This window comes from Plutella xylostella, chromosome 24 (assembly GCF_932276165.1).
Source record: "Plutella xylostella chromosome 24, ilPluXylo3.1, whole genome shotgun sequence".
NCBI lineage: Eukaryota > Metazoa > Arthropoda > Insecta > Lepidoptera > Plutellidae > Plutella > Plutella xylostella.
Genome location: NC_064004.1, coordinates 3,665,301 through 3,685,301, shown reverse-complemented (window position 1 = coordinate 3,685,301; position 20,001 = coordinate 3,665,301). Strand labels below are relative to the sequence as shown.

Sequence of the window (20,001 nt, the reverse complement as noted above, 5' to 3'; positions counted from 1 at the left end):
TAATAATCCAACTAATGCATAATCTCGTATAATTATAATACATTATAATTGTATCCATTGATTTTTTGTAATGAGCTATTAATTGTCGTAGAATAATTTAAATTATATAAATTGCATGCCCTCAATTGCTACACCTGAAAAAGGTGTACTAAGTTGTAAGTGCCTCGTATTAAGAATATAACACCATGTACACACTTAGTATGCATTTCGTCTTTTTGCCACACCTTGTATTATATTATATACAGTTGATACGTAACTCGAGGAGCCCAATTCCATGAACCCTTTCGCTCCATTACCCATGACACAGGAATCCCAGTGAAAACTGGGTCGATAAGCTTCGGACTCCTTATCTCAATGGCACACATCTCGAGAGCTTCACAAGTACTTCGACGAAAGCAGATGTGAGTTGTGAGCTCCAAGTGCGCAAACATACACTATGACATCAACAACTGGGCATCGAGCACTGAGTGTATGATGTAATCATCAAGCCTTAAGTGGCAAATAAAACGTGTTTCCACTGTAAGAGGGTTAAGGTTCCCATTGAAAAATCCACTGTCGATTTCTTGGATATTCATCATCAACATCATCATCAGAAGCTATTAAGTCCCCACTGCTGAGGCACGGGTCGTCTTGCATGAATGAAGAGTAAAGGCCTAGTCCACCACGCTGACCTAGTGCTGGTTGGTGGACCCCAACACAAGCAAGCTTGTGCTGAGACAGTTCTCGGGTAAGTGGGCAACCCGACTGTCAGATGTTTTCAGGCTGCAGATGCCAGCATGGATCAAAAATGATAAATATGCACTCTTTGAATAGGACACCTATCTAGGGCTCTACGATGGTTCTTAAATATTAAACGTGTGGTGGCAACCCTAATCAATGCGACTGTTTACACGGTAGCTTTTCATTCCCGTGTACCTAGTACCCACCTATTTATTTATTTTATTTATTAATTCTTCATTGCACAATATACAAAAGTAATTATGTACAATTAGGTGGACTTAATGCTAAAAGCAGATCCTTCAGGGTTGTCTACTGACAGCTTTCTGCGGAATGAAGTTGTGTGAAAGTGAAGAATCTTTTTCGGCGTCGTCTGTCTGCTGTGACCTCATGTCGTAGGGGATCTATTTGCACCTTAAGTGGACACAAGGTGATGATCCAGAGTAGTTTTACTGGTGACGAATATCTTAATAGTGCTCAAGTGTTTCGGCCGTGGGTACTAGGCTACTGGATAGTGTGACTACCTACTCTAATTCAACAGGCATAGAATAGACATGACACCTTTGTTACTGGTTTTTAAACCCCGACGGAAAAAGAGGGCTGTTATAAGCTTAATGTGTCTTTGTATCTGTTTGTGGTGGCGTGGCTCCCAAGTCTCAAACGGCAGTTACTTTTGTTTATGGTTCCTAGGTAATGTTACTATGAGTGTTCTTACCTATGATTCATGGAAATCGGTTAAGCTGTTTAAAAGTTATGCGACTTTTAGTGTTGAATGTCGGGGGTTTTTAACGTTTATTTTTTATTTATTTATTTATTTTTATTTTATTTATTATTAAAGATACACCAACAGCATACATATTATTACAGTCTTTAAAAGATATGTTGTAAGGTCTTACATCTAATACGATATGCCAGTTACAGGCGTATACAACATTATTAAAATCAACAAACCTTAAAAGTAATAAAATTAAAATTTTATAACAAAATTAAAATATTGACAATAGAATTCAAATGTAAATATTATTAATATTAGGTAAATATTATTAATATTAGGTAAATATTATTAATATTAGGTTATTAATATTTAAAACTATTATGAAACTTTTGTATGGAAATAACAGAAGTAAATGTAAACCTTTTCACATTTTGAAAGTTGAGATCTATTTATTATCCGCTTTAAAGCCAAAATTACATCCACCTTTTACCATATATATAATGGTAAAACCGCGCAAATTGTATCTAACGAGCGATATCAACCTACATCATCCAGGGACTCTCTCACTCGCTCCTACATTCAAGCCTATAGGCTGTCTCGCTCTAACGTCTGGATTTCGGCGAACCGGTTCTTCGAATCCGGCGTGACTTGTCTTTGACTTGACGACAAAAAATACTGGCTGGTTACTCTGTGGTACACCCTCGAATTTCGTTGTTCCATTTTTGAATTTGGTAGGCATCAACCTCTTCTTTCTTTTTACGGGCAATATGTAATAGCTCGTTCTTTTTTAAATGTATTATTAGGGCAAAATTTTCAATGGTCAGATAAGTGTTATCTGAAGAATAAAATTCTTACTGTCACTGTCTAATACAAACCTTCAGATGCATCAGCAACAATTTTATTCCACATATAACACTTATCTGACTATTGAAAAATCAGCCCTTATTCAAATAAATGAACTTTTAAGGAAAAATTTCAAATTCAATTAAATTCTTGATCCTTTGGAGGTTCTTTATTTCTTTAACTGGTCGACTTTTCGCTCATGGAATGCCTCTTACGAAGCAAACGAGAAAATTAGTGCAAAAACTGCGTAAGTGGCCTCAAATACGGCTTTTATCCTTATAAGGTTAAACTGTACTTATTTACACTGAAGGAGTTTTTGTGTTTATTCAGGGTACTGCAAGAATGGTATAGCACTATGGTGAGCAATAAAGACATATTCTAACTATTAACATAAGCTCATTCAGTTATTACATTATATTAAGCCAGATATACCCAGAAAAACAAATAGATTTTACATGATAATTAAATACCTAATATTCGCTAACATTTAACCAGGAACAGCGATTCGCGGGAAAACAGTTAAAACCTACAAATTCACTAGCAGTTCCATCTAAATCCGTCTATGACCTCTTAAGAGTCGCACTTTAAGTACACTTTTAGCCAACAGTTAGATAAGTTCGTGTTGCATACCAGACAGTTGTGCAAAGATATCAAAAGTTCATGTTTATGGCGAGACTCCGTGTTGCTTCAACCGGCTTAGTCAGGTTTGAGGCTTCCCTGCAGCAAAAGCTATGCTATGTATAGCTTAATCGGAGGCGCTACGCTCCCTGCACGAGAGTCGAGGCGGCGTCGCGGCGGCGGCGATAAAGAGGCGCTCTTAATATTTTTTATGTGCGTCGACACTTACTGAAGGCGCGGGCGAGGTGCCGGCGAGGTTCATTTTATTTGGCATTTGTTAGATTTCAATGGAAAACAAGCTTTATTTCGCAGCTATAAGCATATGTCAATCAAACGTCATACTTCTTATGCTATATATTTTACAAAGTATAGCTTCCCCACTATGTCTGAGATCCGTGGAACACAGCCCTAACGAAACCGGTGTCCGGAGGCTGGGTTGTGAAAAATAAATAATGGTTATGTTATTGCGGTTTTTGTAACTGAGACGCGGTAGGACGGTTGCGGCGATCTAAGCACAAGACTACTCTACACTCACGAGCAATGAAAAAAATCCAGTGACAATAGCACCAAATTATGTACTTCTAAGCGGAAAAATGATGCTGACGTCGTCTGCATCATTGAAGTAAGGCCTGGGTCTCCTATTTTATGCTATATGCGGCGTCCGACTTTGACGTAAACGTTTTGATCAACGTTCTATGGCTTACCTACGGCGTCTAAGCGCCAACGTCGGCGTGTGAGGGAGACCGCATCAGTAGGTACATTTCTATAGTGAGCATCGTGACGCGGCCTACGGCGGTGACACTTGACGCGACCTACGGAGTAAATAGGAGACCCGGGCCTAAGTTGAACAGCGCATCAGAATATTGCCAACGGAGAATTACTTGGATTAGGAGTAATTTGGTGTTATGTCACTGCAACTTTTTCATTGCACGCGATTGTAGTAATACATTTACGGCCATCAAACTTATACCTCGCCGAACGTGTATTTAAGAAACATTTCCAGAGTGCGCTATAAGGAAACTTCATCCCAAGGCGAATGAATCATGGATTGAATAACCGGGATTTTCTTTCAGCCATAAATAGCAGTCGCCATTTTGGTAAAACAATGTTTAAACGGGCTTAGAATGTTTTATAAACAAATCCGAGTAAGTTTAATTTAAAATTCATTATTATACTAACACACCATTAAAAATACTGCACCATTTTTCTCATTTACATCACATACAATACATGTATGTACCAATGCTCAAGACTGTAATCCCCGAAGGGTTATTAGTCAGAGGTGACTCGCAAGCGAACCACCCGCATTTCGCCGCATTTTTGTACTCAGGTGATACCTCGCGAGCCGTATCGCTGATTTCTCATTTATATCTTGTAGCTTATGATTCGACTTAGGTAAGTACCTATACATATAGGACCTATAGGACATGTAAGTCCACAGCCACAGTGACTCCATGGCGCGAAAGGTCTTGAGCCCGTTCGATTAGTCCATAGACGTGGACACTTATCTCTTCAGCTGACTGTACACTTGGCCGGCGGCCAGAATGTATCACATTCAGGGGCTACTTCGTCCGCGCGTGCGTAATCGTGGTATTTATGTTTTTTTGTACTATTGCGGCGCGTTTATTTCACAGCTGAATTTTCCGCGAGCTACGTTCCGGGGGGAAAGAATTTCCCGTGGGAATTCTGGGATAGGAAATATCATAATACACAATATCATTGACCATAGTATGTGATTTTTTTTATTTATTTATTTATTTTATTTGACGACCGAATGGCGTAGTGGTTAGTGACCCTGACTACTGAGCCGATGGTCCCGGGTTCGATTCCCGGCTGGGGCAGATATTTGTTTAAACACAGATATTTGTTCTCGGGTCTTGGATGTGCCCGTAAAATGGCAATAGGCCCGCCCCCTATTACATTGGGACTAACATAACACTCTGGCGAAAAGTGGGTGCAGCAATGCACCTCTGCCTACCCCGCAAGGGAGTACATTAGTACAAGGCGTGAGTGCGTGTTTTTTTTTTTATTTTATTTTATTTATTTATTTTTAGAAAATTAACAGCGTTAAATATGCAGTTACAAGATAAATGTATAAATAGTAAGGCCAATAACAAATTTTCCTTAATTTAACATACAATACAGGTGCACAAAATATGAACTTAAATTAAGTAGTAACTTTAAAAACTTAAACAACTTAAAAAAACAGTTAGGTAATCATTTAACACTTATTTTATATTGGTTTACATCTCCTATACCATATCCTTACGTATACCTACCTACTATAAGAAAAACAGTCAAGGGTATGGGTGGATATAATATTCAGACTAATATATTATATGTACATGTATAGGTACTAAAAAAATACATATAAATACCAATATTCACAGTAAATACGAAATATACTATATATACAGTTACGTTATACTGACAAAATATATTATTAAGTGATCCTAGTTATATATTTTTTAGTTATATATTTTTTTTCATGTGATTTCAGTTTACTTCTTCTAGATTAGGCTGTAGTCATAATGGAGAAAGGATTTTTGGAGGGATAGTTTTTCGCTTCGCGCTTCGCGAGTCACCTCTGACTTCCCCTTCTGCGATTACAATCGTTACTCGGAAACTACACTCACGTGAAATAGAAAAGTCCGACTTACAAAATGCCGACTCTAAAATGGACTCAATAATACATTTAATTAAAATTTTCGTTTCTGGTTGGTCAAATGTATGTTACGTCATTTGATGTTGAGTAATTTGGTCATTTTCTCACTGGATCTTTCATTGCTCGTTAGGATCAATTCAGACGTACCACAACCACACCACAGCGACAACCACACCACAACCACGTGGTGTGGTCGGGCGTATATTTTGTATTGACAATGAATAATCCAATTCACACGTGCCACATTTTGCCGTTGTTATCGACCACCTGTGTAATACGACCACATCGCAACCACAACGCAACCACATCGCAACGGCAACGCCGCCACGCGGCGGCGGCACCGCGGCAACCTGTTTTCCGTATTAACTGCACACGACGACGTGGTTACCACATCGCAATGATCGCAATGAATGAATGATCGCGACAACGCAACCACATCGACATTTTGTCGCTGCCACAACACAACTGCAAAAAGCCGCTGTCACACAATTCACACGTAACCACAGCTTGACCACATTTTGTCGCTGCGACGTGGTGTGGTTGTGGTACGTGTGAATTGACGCTTAGTGTATTTGGCTAAAATCAGTCACTACGAGGACGCAATACACGTTCAGCCTTAGCTTTTATAGTGTACGGAGTTAATAGTGCATTGTTAATGTGTGTCTGTCCGTCTGTCTGTCATAAAGCCATTGTGTTGGAAAGACGCCAAGTTTGCCTAATACGACATGTGCGATGAGTTGCTAGGACGGGATTCGTTTTATTCTAATCAGGCTGGAGGTTTACTCTGTACTGACGAAAAATGAGAGCTGATCGAGACCGGTCTAGTACAGGTCTGATAGATTGCCGAAAACTATAAAAGTTTCAGTTTTCTCACATACACAGTGGCGCTTCTAGCGGAAACTATCATTAAACTTTTGACAGATAATGTATGCAGGTGACAGAAGAAAAGGAAAACTTTTTCGTTTAGGCCCGGGTCTCCTATTTACGCCGTAGGTCGTGTCCAGCGTCACGCCGTAGGCCGCGTCACGATGCTCACTATAGAAATGTACTGATGCGGTCTCCCTCACACGCCGAGGTTGGCGCGTAGATGTAGTGAGCATCGTGACGCGGCCTACGGCGGTGACACTTGACGCGACCTACGGAGTAAATAGGAGACCCGGGCCTTACATTAATTGTAAAACTCGTACTAGAGGCCCTGTCGCGCAATAGTCACGTTTAATACAACGAGATATGGTGGCGTGAGCCGCACAGTAGCACTCCGAAATTTAGTTTTTCGACATAGAGTACACCTCCATCTTTGCCCTGCCCTTCTGAAAACTGGCCTGTTTTCAAAATACCTAATGGGATAAAATACATGCAGTTCAGTTACAGCAGGTCACTTGGTGAGTTACAGCATGTCTTTTATCCCACAGGTAGCTATTATTCAGACATTGTGAAACAGACAGACTGATTATGGTATTACAACCATATTACATTGGAGTCCTACTCGCACCTGATTGGTTATTCGTTTGAATTTTATTGTACAGTTTAGGTTTACTCTGAACTAATCATAAAATTGAAAATAAGGGTTTTAAATTTCATTCAAAAATTATTAAATTGTATTCTTGTATAACTAAGTCAACCTACGTTTGCAAAAAATAAGATAAAATTTTATCACTAAGAAAAGTTATTACAATGCTGCACCTAGATTCTTGAGTATTTACTTATAAGGATATCTTTTTAATTTGTGTTATTTATCAGTAACCCTCATATCAGTACCACATTTATCTTGATGATAAGCAATGAGTGTCTTTGATTCTGCATCAACTTCTAGGAGTTTTTTTAAAGAAATTACAACTTTATGATAAATTCTGTTTGTGACATTTTATTCTATTCTGAGAGGGCATAAGTTCCGGTGTGACTCTCTTTAGTGGAACCTTTGTCACTTGTTATAAAACATAGATGGTTCTAGTTTAACCCCATAGATGGTTCCAAACCCCAGGTTTAGACTACTGATTTATACAAAAGCATTTCTAAACCAGTACTATCTATAGTATATTTTTTATAATAAGTAGGTTTTTGTTTATCTCAGCCAGCTTAGCTCTTGAGCAAACTGGAGCAGCAATCCACGAGCTGAGATAGGTCCTACATAAGGACCTGTTTTTGATACCAAGGCATAGTTACTTAATTCAGAGTGGCAATCTCCACGCACCTTAAGTATGGAATGCGACTTAAGGATTTTATCCAGTGAGAAACTTGACATACACCCTGATTTAAACAGTTGGTACACATCAGAATGAGCTTAAAGTGCAGTTATAAAAGAAATTATTCATATGAGCCAAAACCTAAACCACTTCTATAAAGTAGCAGAGATTCTATTGTTGTCTAGTAACTACTACTAGTAATGGTGGTTTTTTCCCACAGTTCATTGACCTTTCTTTTGTTTCAATGTCAATGGCTTTTAGTATTTAATCATGGCTATAATTTTGTAAATGTTGAGTTTAAGGTACGAAAAATATTTAGAACTGAAGAAAATGGTGAAAGAAGTCTGGCACAGATTTGATTCCTGGTTGTTATGTTTAACACCGCAGATCATTTTTTGCGACTAAATCAAAGAGTTAAATACAATTTAACACAACAAAACACATCTTAAATGTACGTATTGGCGAGTTCCATTGCATTCATTGCCATGGTCTAATAAATCTGCTTATGCATACAAATGTTTTATCCATTCATTAGAATATAACTCATTCATGATCTACTGTGCATTTAGGATCGCATTGTCAGAGGCTACACATAGTTTCGTTTATATCTCCATTGATAGTGAAGAAATAAACTTCAATTGAGCATCAAATCTTGATCTATAACCCATTAGGTGACCTTAGGTCAAATTCAAAATTCATTGAACATACAGATAACCCGACCGATATAAAAACGAGTGTTGAATAAACAGACACGCGTTCGCCGGTAGACGCCGTATTTTGGTCGGGTTGCCTAGTATACGCCCGGCAAATGACATCATCACTTTATTGAGAGAGATAACATGAAATTGACGAGTGTCACGCCCAAAAACACCTTCTACTATCTATAAATTGGATTTAAACAGCGTTTTTAATTAAACAAAGGTATATTTGAGTCAGTACTACAAGTTAAGACCCTCAACTGTTTAGTTACCAACTCAACTACGGAGTTTCGGTCGAATAAATGTAGGAATGTGTGATGTTGGCGAAATTTTTGTAAATACTGAATATTGGTGCATATCATAACGCTGTTTCTTGGCGGCTTATCCAGTGGCGGCTATAAAAAACCGACCCCATTATACATACCGATAAGACACACCCAAATCAAATGGATACGAGATACCGACTTCACGCCTGATCGGAACCAGTCTTGGGTAAAAAAGAAACACTGTCGTGAGAAAGAAAGCACATAATACGCTATACATACCGGCAATTGAATCCAAGAAGAATAATAATTCGTACGAATTTCACAGACACAACACTCAGCACCACACTTCTTGTTGGGAGCAATGTAACTTCACTAAGCACGAAATCGGCATGAAACCATAACTATATCACGCACAAATGGTTCCTCCTTATATTTAAACGCACTAGCACCACCACATAACGCGTATAGCGCGTTTTTTCATCGATTTTGTTCGAAAAAGCCGTCTGCACGGTACCGCAGTAGATAGATCGATGTCGGAAAAGTTTCGTTTTTTCGCCGCACGCAGCGTCGTTGTCGCTACAAGCTGCACGCGCACGTCGTTTGACAGCACAGATGGCGCTAGCATCGCACACCCTTAAAATGTTGCCTGAAATTACTAAATAATTTACCTTACAAGGGGGTCCCATGAAAGGGACAATATAGTAGAAAGAGAGGCAAATAAATTTATACTTTATTTATTATCACGTTTATCAGTTATTGTTTAATGATTTTTTTTAAATATTACGAACTCTTTAATTACATGCTTGATTGGGAATTTGTTGTTTGTTGCCTAAAGAGCAATATTGGCATATTAATTCAGCATGTAATGATAACCAACTCAATCGTTTGCAAGCACGATTTTACTGTATTTGTTTATGTAATAGGTACTTAAGTGCATAGAACAAATCACTGCACAAAACTTCAAGCATTCTGCTATAATACTTACGTAGTATCCTATGTCCCCTGGACGGGGCAGAGGGCGTCCACAGTGACTCTCCATCGCGACCTGTCTTGAGCTTCGCGTTTGATTTCACTCCAAGACTTCTCGATCTTTTTCGCTCATGCTATAATAGACATTCTATAATATGAGTCAACATACAGGAAGAGGTAAAATAAAATAGAATACTAATTTATTGGCTAAATAGAACACAAATAACAATTTATACATACAGTGGATATAACACGCCATATCGCGATAAAGCGATCTCTTCCGGGCAACCTTTGGGTGATTCAAAGAATAAATGAGGAAGCACAGGATATATTATTATCTACCTAGTTATGTAGATTTAGGTAGAATTTGGTGTGCGGCTACTAACTGCAAATATTAAAATAAAATAAAAAATAAAGCTCATTAACACGAATGAAAAAGTAGAAAAAAACTCCAATTTCCAAAAAGATAAGGTGTGAAAAGGCTTGATAGCCTTACGACCGGATCGGACATAAGGCTACCAAGATCGGACCAGACCGGTAGTAGAAGCAATGTTTATTGATATATTACAAAGGGTTATGAATATAGAAGATAACTTAATACCGCGATTTAGTTTGCGGGATAGTGACATCTATGTATAATACAAGAAAGCTATTTGATAACTGAACATACCGCCCACCAAGAACGTACCTTCATCATTACCACCCTCACCATGAGGTCAAGGGGGTACCACAAGATGCATGGACTTGATTACAAGCTGATATGGACCTACATGCATCCTGTGTGCTATAAGATGTGGCTGGTATATACAGTTATTTACATAAATTTTACAATATAATTTTGATAAGAGTTAATTTACAATATAATTTTGCTAAGATCTTCTGTCTTTGCTATTGCTGTGCAGTAAATATCTAAATTTATGATTTACTAAGCATCTTTTAAGGTAGTATTTCTCCTTACATTTAGGATTATTTATATATCCTGGCAACTTTACTCTTAATATTCCTTCCATTACACGCAGACTAATTTTATAGTAAAATGATCTTCTGAAAAAAAAACTGAAATGGAACGTTTGATGTCTGCGTTTTGTTCTTGCATAGGAATGTTATAATTACCACCTTTTTAGCATATTTTTACCGTACTCCCATGTTTTTTATTATTTTCAACAACAAAAAAACATGAAAATTTGTAAAAGATAAAAATAAACAAGTGATAACTAAAATTATGTCAAAATCACAAACGTTATTTTTTTGAAACTGAAACTAAACGTCACAACAATGCTACAACGAAACAAAACGCTTATAAAAATTTAACGATTTCCAAAATGGCGACCATGTAGGCTGTGTGTTTCTGTTGCTTATTTTCTAGTTTATTTAAAAATATAAATGCTGTTATCTGAATACTGAGGTAATTTGAGTTTCTTCATAACATTCTTTACTACATTTCTTGTAGGCAAGATTTAAAACTGTGTATTTTCATTGAATTTTAGGTTAAACCATGGGGCGCTCGCCAAGCCCTCCAAGACGGCGTGACGACAGGCGGCGGGAGCGCGACGACCGCGCAGACCGGCGCGACCGGCGGAGACCGCGCACGAGGTCCCGCTCCAGGAGTCTGGAGCGCCGGCGCCGCTCCCCCGAGCGCCGCCGCTCGCCATCACCCAGAAGACGCCGGTCGCCATCCCCCGGCCCATCCACCACCTTCGTCCCCAAACAAAAGAAGACTTTCGGCGAGCGGCCGATCGTCACGCCGGCAGATTTGGAGGGAAAGTCCCCGGAAGAGCAAGAAATGCTCAAAGTAATGGGCTTCTGCGGCTTCGACACTACCAAAGGTAAGAAAGTCGAGGATAACGTAGAGGGGGATGTCCACGTCGTTTTAAAGCGGAAGTACCGCCAGTACATGAACCGGAAGGGCGGGTTCAACCGGCCCCTGGACTACGTCGCGTAGTTAACCTCAGTATTGCCACGGAAATGTGCAGCTCTACATTTGTTGTGTTTGCGTTTCTACTGTACCACTTCTGGGCAGGTAAGATTGTAATGGAACAGTTACTTCTTTAGTACACAGGATAACCTCATAGTGTGTCTCATATTTATGGTGTTAGACCTAGCAGTTAATGCTGAATTAAGATGAATAGCCCAATACTGCTCATCTTACTTTTGACTACCCAATTCATTCACACTTTTTACAATCAACATAATGAAAAGCATGGGTGTATGTGACTGCTCCATTATAAACTTATTTAACTGAAAGAGCCCGGAATTTACCAGTAATTTTTGGTACCGAAATGTGATATTGAAACGTCTGTCAACCTACAAGTCTACATCTTCTAAAACCAACCAAATTGTTGAATAACACAAGAGTTTAGCATTGATTGACAGCCAATTTGTAGGTCCACAGAAGTTTACGAAAACAGTTGCGATTTTTACGTAGGAATAAGTGTTATAGTAATATTGTTTCTTTTACAATTTCCATCAAACATTTTCGGAATGCTGCATCACCTTTACAACCAACAAAATCATTGATTGCCAAGAACTACATGAATAATCCAAAATTTGTATGCAAATTTTGTAATTGAAAATTCTAAGCCATCATTTAGATACTTTAGATTTTGTTGTTAACTTTTCTGGCTGTTTTTTTTTTCTCAGCGGTAAAATAATCTCATTTTTGATGATATCCTTTTGGTTGAAAGAGTGAATGCAGCTTCCCACATGAACTGCTGCCACATTACATGAAATATTGTTACAATGCAGAAGTAATTTGACCTTAAATGAATTTTAATCCATTCAGTAATTAACATAAGTCCATTTCCAGGACCACTGTAAAATCCAAAAATCTAGTAATGTGGTAGCCGACATGCTCCAGTAGTAGTTAAGTCTAGTCTGTAAGCCGGATGCCCCGTGCCCGCGCGCTGCCCCGGCCCGCGCGGGAATCGAACCTGGCGCTTCGGCGCAACAAGATTCACCCCGAACTCGCTCCACGAACGACACATCAAAGTCTGCTTTTCCTCTGCAACAAACTGACCAGTTCGACCACCATTTTTATTGTTATGTTACTGTTTGCACTTGCTTTGGACTCTCACCTCCACTGATTCCACTGAGAGCTCCAATCAAGTACTTAAATGCAGAAATTTGACCTAAATTACTGTTTAATTCCATCAGTTACAAGCACAGGAAGATTTCAGACTGTCCTATAAGACTGACATTGGCCGTTCCTAAGTTTTAAGTTGACTCGTTTGGTGCCCCACACTTCTTAACTAGCCATAGTTAATACATAGATAGTTATTTACTATACACACTGCCCCCACTCTCCCCTCTCCTCCATAATCTACAATAGTTACAGGCTGTGTTGCCAGAAAGTGAGGTTTTTGCAGCTTTTGCAAGACATCTGTTTAGTTAAGTGGCAAATTTATACATTGCCATTTGAGCTAAATGGGTGTCTTTCTATGTTGAAGCTGGAAAAACAATGCTTTCTGCCAATGCAGCCTCCATAGACCATATACAATATACACAGGTTGTTTGAAATGTGATATTTTTTTAAATATTATTATAATATAACGCACAGGCACCAAGCGAGGGGCGCGGCTAGTGATTATACACGTTGTGCGGGGAACGAGTTTTGGGTGTCTGTCACAACATCTACAATTTTCTAATGAATCAAAAAATCTAAGAAATTGTAATTTTTGGATGTCGAAATTTCAGATACAATCTTAAATGGTGATTTGCCATTTTGTTATACTTTGCAGAGAAAAATAAGTATGTTACACATTTTCACTGAACTAAAGTAAGCACAATTCTGTCATATCATGCAATTTATCAGTCAATGCTTATGTTTAGTGCAAATGTGCCTATCTATCTCTTTTATTTGTCAAGTAAATTCTCTATAATTTGTATTATTAACAAATTATTAATTTATTATCAATCATGAACTTTAAAAATAAGTCTACTTAACTAGTTTTAAAAAGTTTTTTTCCAAAATCCGATGTGTGTTCACTAAAAAATACTGCACACTTTTTTTTCATTTTTCAATCTTTATGAAAAACTTAATTGATATTTAACACAAACAAGTCTTTATACAAAATAAACATTGATTCATTTCCGTGTACATACCACAATTTATTTATTAAAATACAACTTACTCTAAATCTTTATTTTAACCATTGAATGTTAAAATTACTTACTTGGTCACTGAAATATGTTTTCCTCATTCATACATTGAATACTAGCTAGTTCCTGCTATACTGTACTAGCATTTTATGTTTAATTATATTATGTCTATAGAAAGTGCAATCGAACAATTCCTATTTAGAAATGATTATGAAAAACCTATTGTGTAAAAATTCACTTTTTGGTAAATCTTGAAGCACTATTGCTTTATAGAATGTATTTCTATTATTCAAAATATGCAAACATGCTGTTTTTATTGATGAATGAGAGGGTTAATCTTTCAGGACCTAAGTAAAAAGGTAGACAAACCTTGTAGTAACTATTCCAACTATTTCCGATGACATGGCAGGCAAAATGTATGTGAAAAAATCATGCATCTCGCTCAATCTCGCTGTACTTGCATTTATTGGTTAAAATAAACAAAAACCTAATTGTACTCATTTGTAATGTAAATTTTTAATAAAAAATTTGTAAATTTATCTGTAAAAATACGATACCCTTGGCGGTTTAGGCTATAATTATTAGCTTATGGATACTTTATTTTTCGTTAATATTTGTAATTAACTAAATAGTTTAGTTTTTTGTATATTTGTTATGAATACTAAAAGATTGTGTCAAGGGTAAATTTTATTTTTGAATAAATAATCTTGTATTTGATAGTATTGGGTTTTACTTATGTACCTATAAGACTTCAAAAACCTCATAGTATAGGTAATAGGTATACATGATGCAAAAATGATTTCTAAATAGATAGAAGATTATTTTGCAACCCCTTGTATAATGTTTCCGAGTGACACTATCTACTGAGGAAGATCTCAAAATGAAAACACCGAATCCATTTCGCTTATGATTTAATATATTTTTGATTATTAACACCATTCATGACTATATTATCTAAATACATAACTTTTAATGTACAGTTATTAGGTAATATCGTACCTCAGAGGTAGCCAGTAATAAGTCGACTTTTTAGGAATAATCTCTTTTACTTTAGTGAGATCACGAGAATGTATGAATACTGACAAAAGTTTACTTATTATTGTAAGTACCTCACAGATATGTTATCTTTACATCATAATAAAGTTACTTACCAAATTGAAACATAATGTAGGTAAGCACTAACAATAACAAAAAGCTTACAGTATAGCTGAAATATATATTTTTTCTATAAAAATACATAGGTACTTACATAGTTTACATTGAGAACGTCTTCCTTTTTTAGGTGTCGTTAAAATAGTTTCGTAGAAGAAACCCTTATGGAATAAAATAATTAAAGCAAGCTTATAAATGTACAGTCAGAATCATAATTTTTGACTAGAATTATACCACTTCAACTTAAATGAGATCGTGCTATACAAGTACGTAATATAAAATACAGGTTGTTTTTTAAAAATGCTGAACAGAAATTATAGGTAAAGTAAACGAAAAGTTATATGTCATATTCTATTCAATCATATTCTAAAATCAGACAAATTTTGTAGGAACTATGAGAATACAACAAAATTATTAAGTAGGTATAAGTACATACTAATACATGGTGGTAACCTTATTGGTAGGAACATAATATTTAAGTACTTACTAACATTACAATTTATATTTTATACAACATACATAATAATTAATTATGTAAATCAACTCTTACAACGCAAGCTTAAGATGGTTTCACGTAGTCTGATTTTATTTTTGTTTTTCATAAAATACACCCAATTTATTTGAGATCCAATCCAATCTCCAGTCATCATCATCATCATCATCAGGGGAGCATGACTGGAGCCTCCTGAGTGACGTATCACCAGTTCCCAACATACTATTTAGCAGTAACTTTATGCCATCGGATTCGTGCCTCTTTCTGCTTCCATAGAAATAATAACATAATATAATATGTGTTATATGTGGGAAACTCACACACGGCCATCCGACCCCAAAATAGGCGGAACCTGTGATATGGGTGTCGGGCAGCTGATATATCTACACAAATACATAGATACATACATATTACCTACCTAAATAGATAAATGACACCAGAAACAGGGCAAACACAAATGCTCATCACACATAAATGTTTTGCTTGGGATTCGAACCCGCGGCCCCAAGCCATGGCTTAAAATCATTCAGTATATTTACTTATACGGTCTCAACCTTTCAACACAATAATATCCGCTTATTTAATACTAGCTGTTCCCGCGCGCTTCGCTTTGCCTTAAAAAGTTTTCCCGTGGGAATTCCGGGATAAAAAGTAGCCTATGTTCTTTCCCAGGGTCTAGACCGTATGTATACTAGTGATGTAGCGAATGTGTGTTTTTGGACATTCGCGAATGCGAATGCGAATGCGAATATCTGATATCGACATTCGCGAATGCGAATGCGAATGCGAATGCGAATATTCAGTTTGTGTTCAAATTTGGGGTTATTTGTATGGTTTGGTGGCAGTCTCGTACTGAACGAGGTAAGTTCCGTTCTAGGCGCATTCCGAATCAGACTAGAAATACTAGACGCATTTTTTTATGTTACACTTTATTTAGCTCCGTAACAGTTACCTACTACACATTGCGACTGTGTGCAGTTTCTGAGGACAATTTACACGAAACATTTAAACATATTTAAATGTATGGCTGCCTTGCTCTGACACTATACTGAATTACGATAACTGGACGCCGAAGAGGGTTTTTAAAAACTCAAATTGATTTTTGAGATATTTAATTAATTAATAAATGATTACATAGAAGTGATTAAAACTAATTAATAACTATGTGATCTCGATGATCAGAGGATTGACCTTCGGCTACCGCGATTGGAGCACAAAGACACCTTTAACACTAAAAACTGTCCCACGGAACTTTTGGAATTTACTTGTCAGCACTAAATGAATAATGAAGCAATCACAATACAGTTCCTTTGAATATGGGTATGACGAAATATGTGTAGAGAGGGCTTGCACTCGTAACACCTCCCCTCCTAGACGAGTGACTATTTGCTGACGTGTACAGCAAATGTCGCGGCTTTCCTTTCCTCCAGGGACGTCATGGACTCATTCGTAGAAGAGGGCAGCTTCGTCTCAGCATTCGACTGCAGCTTTGGATTCCATTTTATGTTTCTTCGACGGCGTTGAATCAGTATAATAATTGTCAGTACAGATGCACCGGATAGTATGATGATGTACACAGGTATAGTGGTGTGATACAGTGAACTCACATCAGCAGTATCGAGTTTCGCTGGCGATTCTGTCATAATTTGCTGTTGAATATTGTGCAATTTATTCAAGTCGATTGTTGTAAAGTTATAGCGAACTCGTGATTTTGATGACTCCGGCAATTTCTGGGAAGCGGTGATTTCAACGGCATATCCAAGAACTTTATTTTCGATGTTGTAAGCAGTGAATTCTGGGGATTTTATATAGCAATTATGTGGAATTGTAGCTAGGAAACTGCCTTCTAATAGTCGATGTTCTTCTTGACCGCATTCTAGTTGCACCTTAGTTGGTTTCGGGAATGACATGATATAGTGTTGACTATCTAGCTCCAGTAGAGCTTCCTTGTACAGAGAGATAGGCGTGGGGTGGCACGTTCCTTCTATCTCCTGTTGGTAGATGAGGTCATAGACGCAATCTCGATGTTCCTTGTTCTGGATCCGCGCTTTATGATTGCAGATGTACCACGTAGCGACTTTCTGGCATTCAGCCTCCATGTAGACAAATTCCTTGGAATTAGTTGCCATAAAAGGGAGTGTGGGTAGGATAATTTGGGAATATTTGTTAGGTACGGGACAGAGTCTATAGAGGTCATACGTGGGCAGTAAAACTAAAGGAAACTTTAATACTATAACTATTTTTTTTCTATGAAATAGTATCCTAAGCTAATTAAATCATAGTAATACCTAATATCTAAGCTTAAAATATTATCTGAAGTATATAACTGTTTTAATTTTTTCAACATTCCTTTAAGATCTTTGCTAGATAGTAAAGAATGATGAATGGATTTAGTGCGGCTAAATGCTAATATATTTTCTATTCTACTAATTTCGTCGGAAAGCTTTTGAATATTATAGCTTAATATCGTGAACAGTTGCGACAGCTGCATATATTTTATTGAAAGGTCCTTATCAGTACTAGTGACATTAACTATGTAACTGATAGCCTTTTCTAATGTTCGCTGATTACTACTTATGTTATCCAATACCTGACTTTGCTGTAAGGATAGTTCCTTATATAGACTAATGTGCTGAGACAAACTTTCAGACAGTAAATTTTCATTATTCTGCAGAATTTTGAGTGCATTTTCGAATCTCAGAGCGTCATTGTTATCTAGGTTTCCGGATATACTTTTTATAAAGGTGCCTAGCGGGTTAAATAAACCGCGTTTAACTCGAATGGGTTCAAAAGTGCTGATTTTAGTTGAAATTTCGTTTAGTCTATTAGTTAGGTGAAAGATAATGTATTTAAAAGATAGGAAGTGCTGATTTGGAATCCTGTTAGCTAAGTCAGTAAGTTGAAGTTTTATAAGATCTATTTGTTGGTCTATTTTTTCAAGGTCTATCTCTTCGAGGAATGTGTGGTAGTGGGAAATAATTTTAGTGGGGCCAAGTCTGAAGGGTAGTAGTCCAGGGCTGTCAGCTAAACTGTCAAGTCGGATGTTGGTTGCTTGTGGATGGTCGGCTTGTGCTTGGACCACCATTAGGGTCATTATCGGTCTGTAACAATTGAGTTTTATTAGGTTTTTTAATTCTAGCTTTAGCGATGCGTCCGCGCTTTTTTGATGTATAGATGTGTATAGGTAAGTTTGTTACAACTTTATCGTGAGTGTATCGCGGGGCGAGCTTTTGTCGCTGTGCGGCAGGGTTTCGAATATATATCTCCTGGTTGACGTTATAGTCTACAACAGGTTCACGGCTAATGTTACGCTGTGTCATTAAGGACTCGCGGTTTGACAGTGAAGACTCATGAATGACACCATATACTGTTTCCATTGCTCGACGGTGATCTTGTATGTACTGTTGGTATAATCTTAGGTTCAAATCTAAGTCAGTGGGGTCTCTAGGATCGTAATGTCCAGTTATTAATTCGAACGGTCTAGCTTTGGTCAAACTATGTGTTGAACTATTATACGCTATTAGTGCTATTGGGATGAGGTTCGACACGGGCTCGTTTCGGTATTGTAATCTTAGTAATCTCAGGTGTTCAAGCAGTGTACTGTGAAAACGTTCTATGGCGCCGTTTTCGTTTGGGGCGTGTGCGGCTGTGGTGTGGTGGTGTATCTTGTGCAATTTGAGGAATTCGCTTACGACTTGATTATTAAATTCAGTTCCGTTGTCTGTTGTGCAAGTAAGGGGAAAACCGTGATGACTACTGAATAAGATAAGAGCTTTTACTATGTTCGGGGCGGTACAATCTGGTAACCGGTACGCTTGGGCGTATTTTGAAAATGTATCGATTATGGTTAAGTATTTTTCGTGCTCAATAGTTAACACATCCATGTGGATTATTTGAAATGGCTTTGAGGGCGGGGGAACAATCTGAAATTCCTGACGCGGGGGTGCACGATCGTACTTTGCTCGTCCACATATTGAACATTCATTAATAAATTTTGTGACGCTCTCTTTTAACTTTGGCCAGAAATATCTTTGAGATAAAGAGAGGTGTGTTTCATTTATGCCACGGTGGTTGGTTTTTCCTGTGTGGTACTTAGATATGATGTCCTGTTGTACTAAGTAGTCGGTTATGTCTTGTAGTTCTCTTTTAACTAGGACGAGGTTAAGGGATGAACTCTGTATAGTTTTTTGTAAAATCGGGACGATAGTATACATTTTATCTAACGGTTCTACCAGGATTGCTGTCTTGAATTTGGGGTCAATGTGATTTTTTGCCACTGAAATTATGTCATTTTCGAATGAATTCTCGCTGACTTCTATTATGGTTTTTTGAAAATTATCGAATGGTTTTGTGGTTTTTGGTTTCGCTTTATTGATTTTATTGACAATTTTAATGTGAATTTGTCTTTTGAATTTATTCAGGGGGTCATCAGTAGAAGGTATTTCTAAAATGGGATCTTCTACACTAGTGTGAGCTGTAGTTACGGGTAAGTCATTCTGTAAGTCGTCATCGAAAATTGGGTTTTGACTGGGGGCGGTATCAGTTGAAGATTGACTCCGCAATGGTCTTTCATCTGGAGCGGAC

The 20,001-nt window shown here is 37.5% G+C and overlaps 2 protein-coding genes across 6 annotated transcripts in view; one reads left to right on the top strand and one right to left on the bottom strand.

Moving 5' to 3' along the window:
- LOC105394222 (protein hu-li tai shao) overlaps positions 1-9,312 on the bottom strand; it is an 80,747-nt gene extending 71,435 nt beyond the window's left edge. For 4 of the 5 annotated variants that reach the window (XM_048629931.1, XM_048629930.1, XM_048629932.1 and 1 more), the window contains exon 1: positions 8,985-9,311. The gene's annotated coding sequence lies outside the window, so the exon portion shown is untranslated. Of the gene's footprint in view, positions 1-8,984 lie in introns of all 5 variants that reach the window. The other variant, XM_048629928.1, reaches the window with a different exon arrangement.
- Positions 9,313-11,169: 1,857 nt separating this feature from the next.
- Positions 11,170-11,616, top strand: LOC105388212 (U4/U6.U5 small nuclear ribonucleoprotein 27 kDa protein). Its single transcript, XM_011559085.3, has one exon. The coding sequence runs from the start codon at positions 11,170-11,172 to the stop codon at positions 11,614-11,616; it is 447 nt and encodes a 148-aa protein (XP_011557387.2).
- Positions 11,617-20,001: the final 8,385 nt, after the last annotated feature.

Excerpts from the sequence above, each read along its gene's own strand:
- LOC105388212 (XM_011559085.3), top strand. The coding sequence starts at position 11,170 with ATGGGGCGCTCGCCAAGCCCTCCAAGACGGCGTGACGACAGGCGGCGG.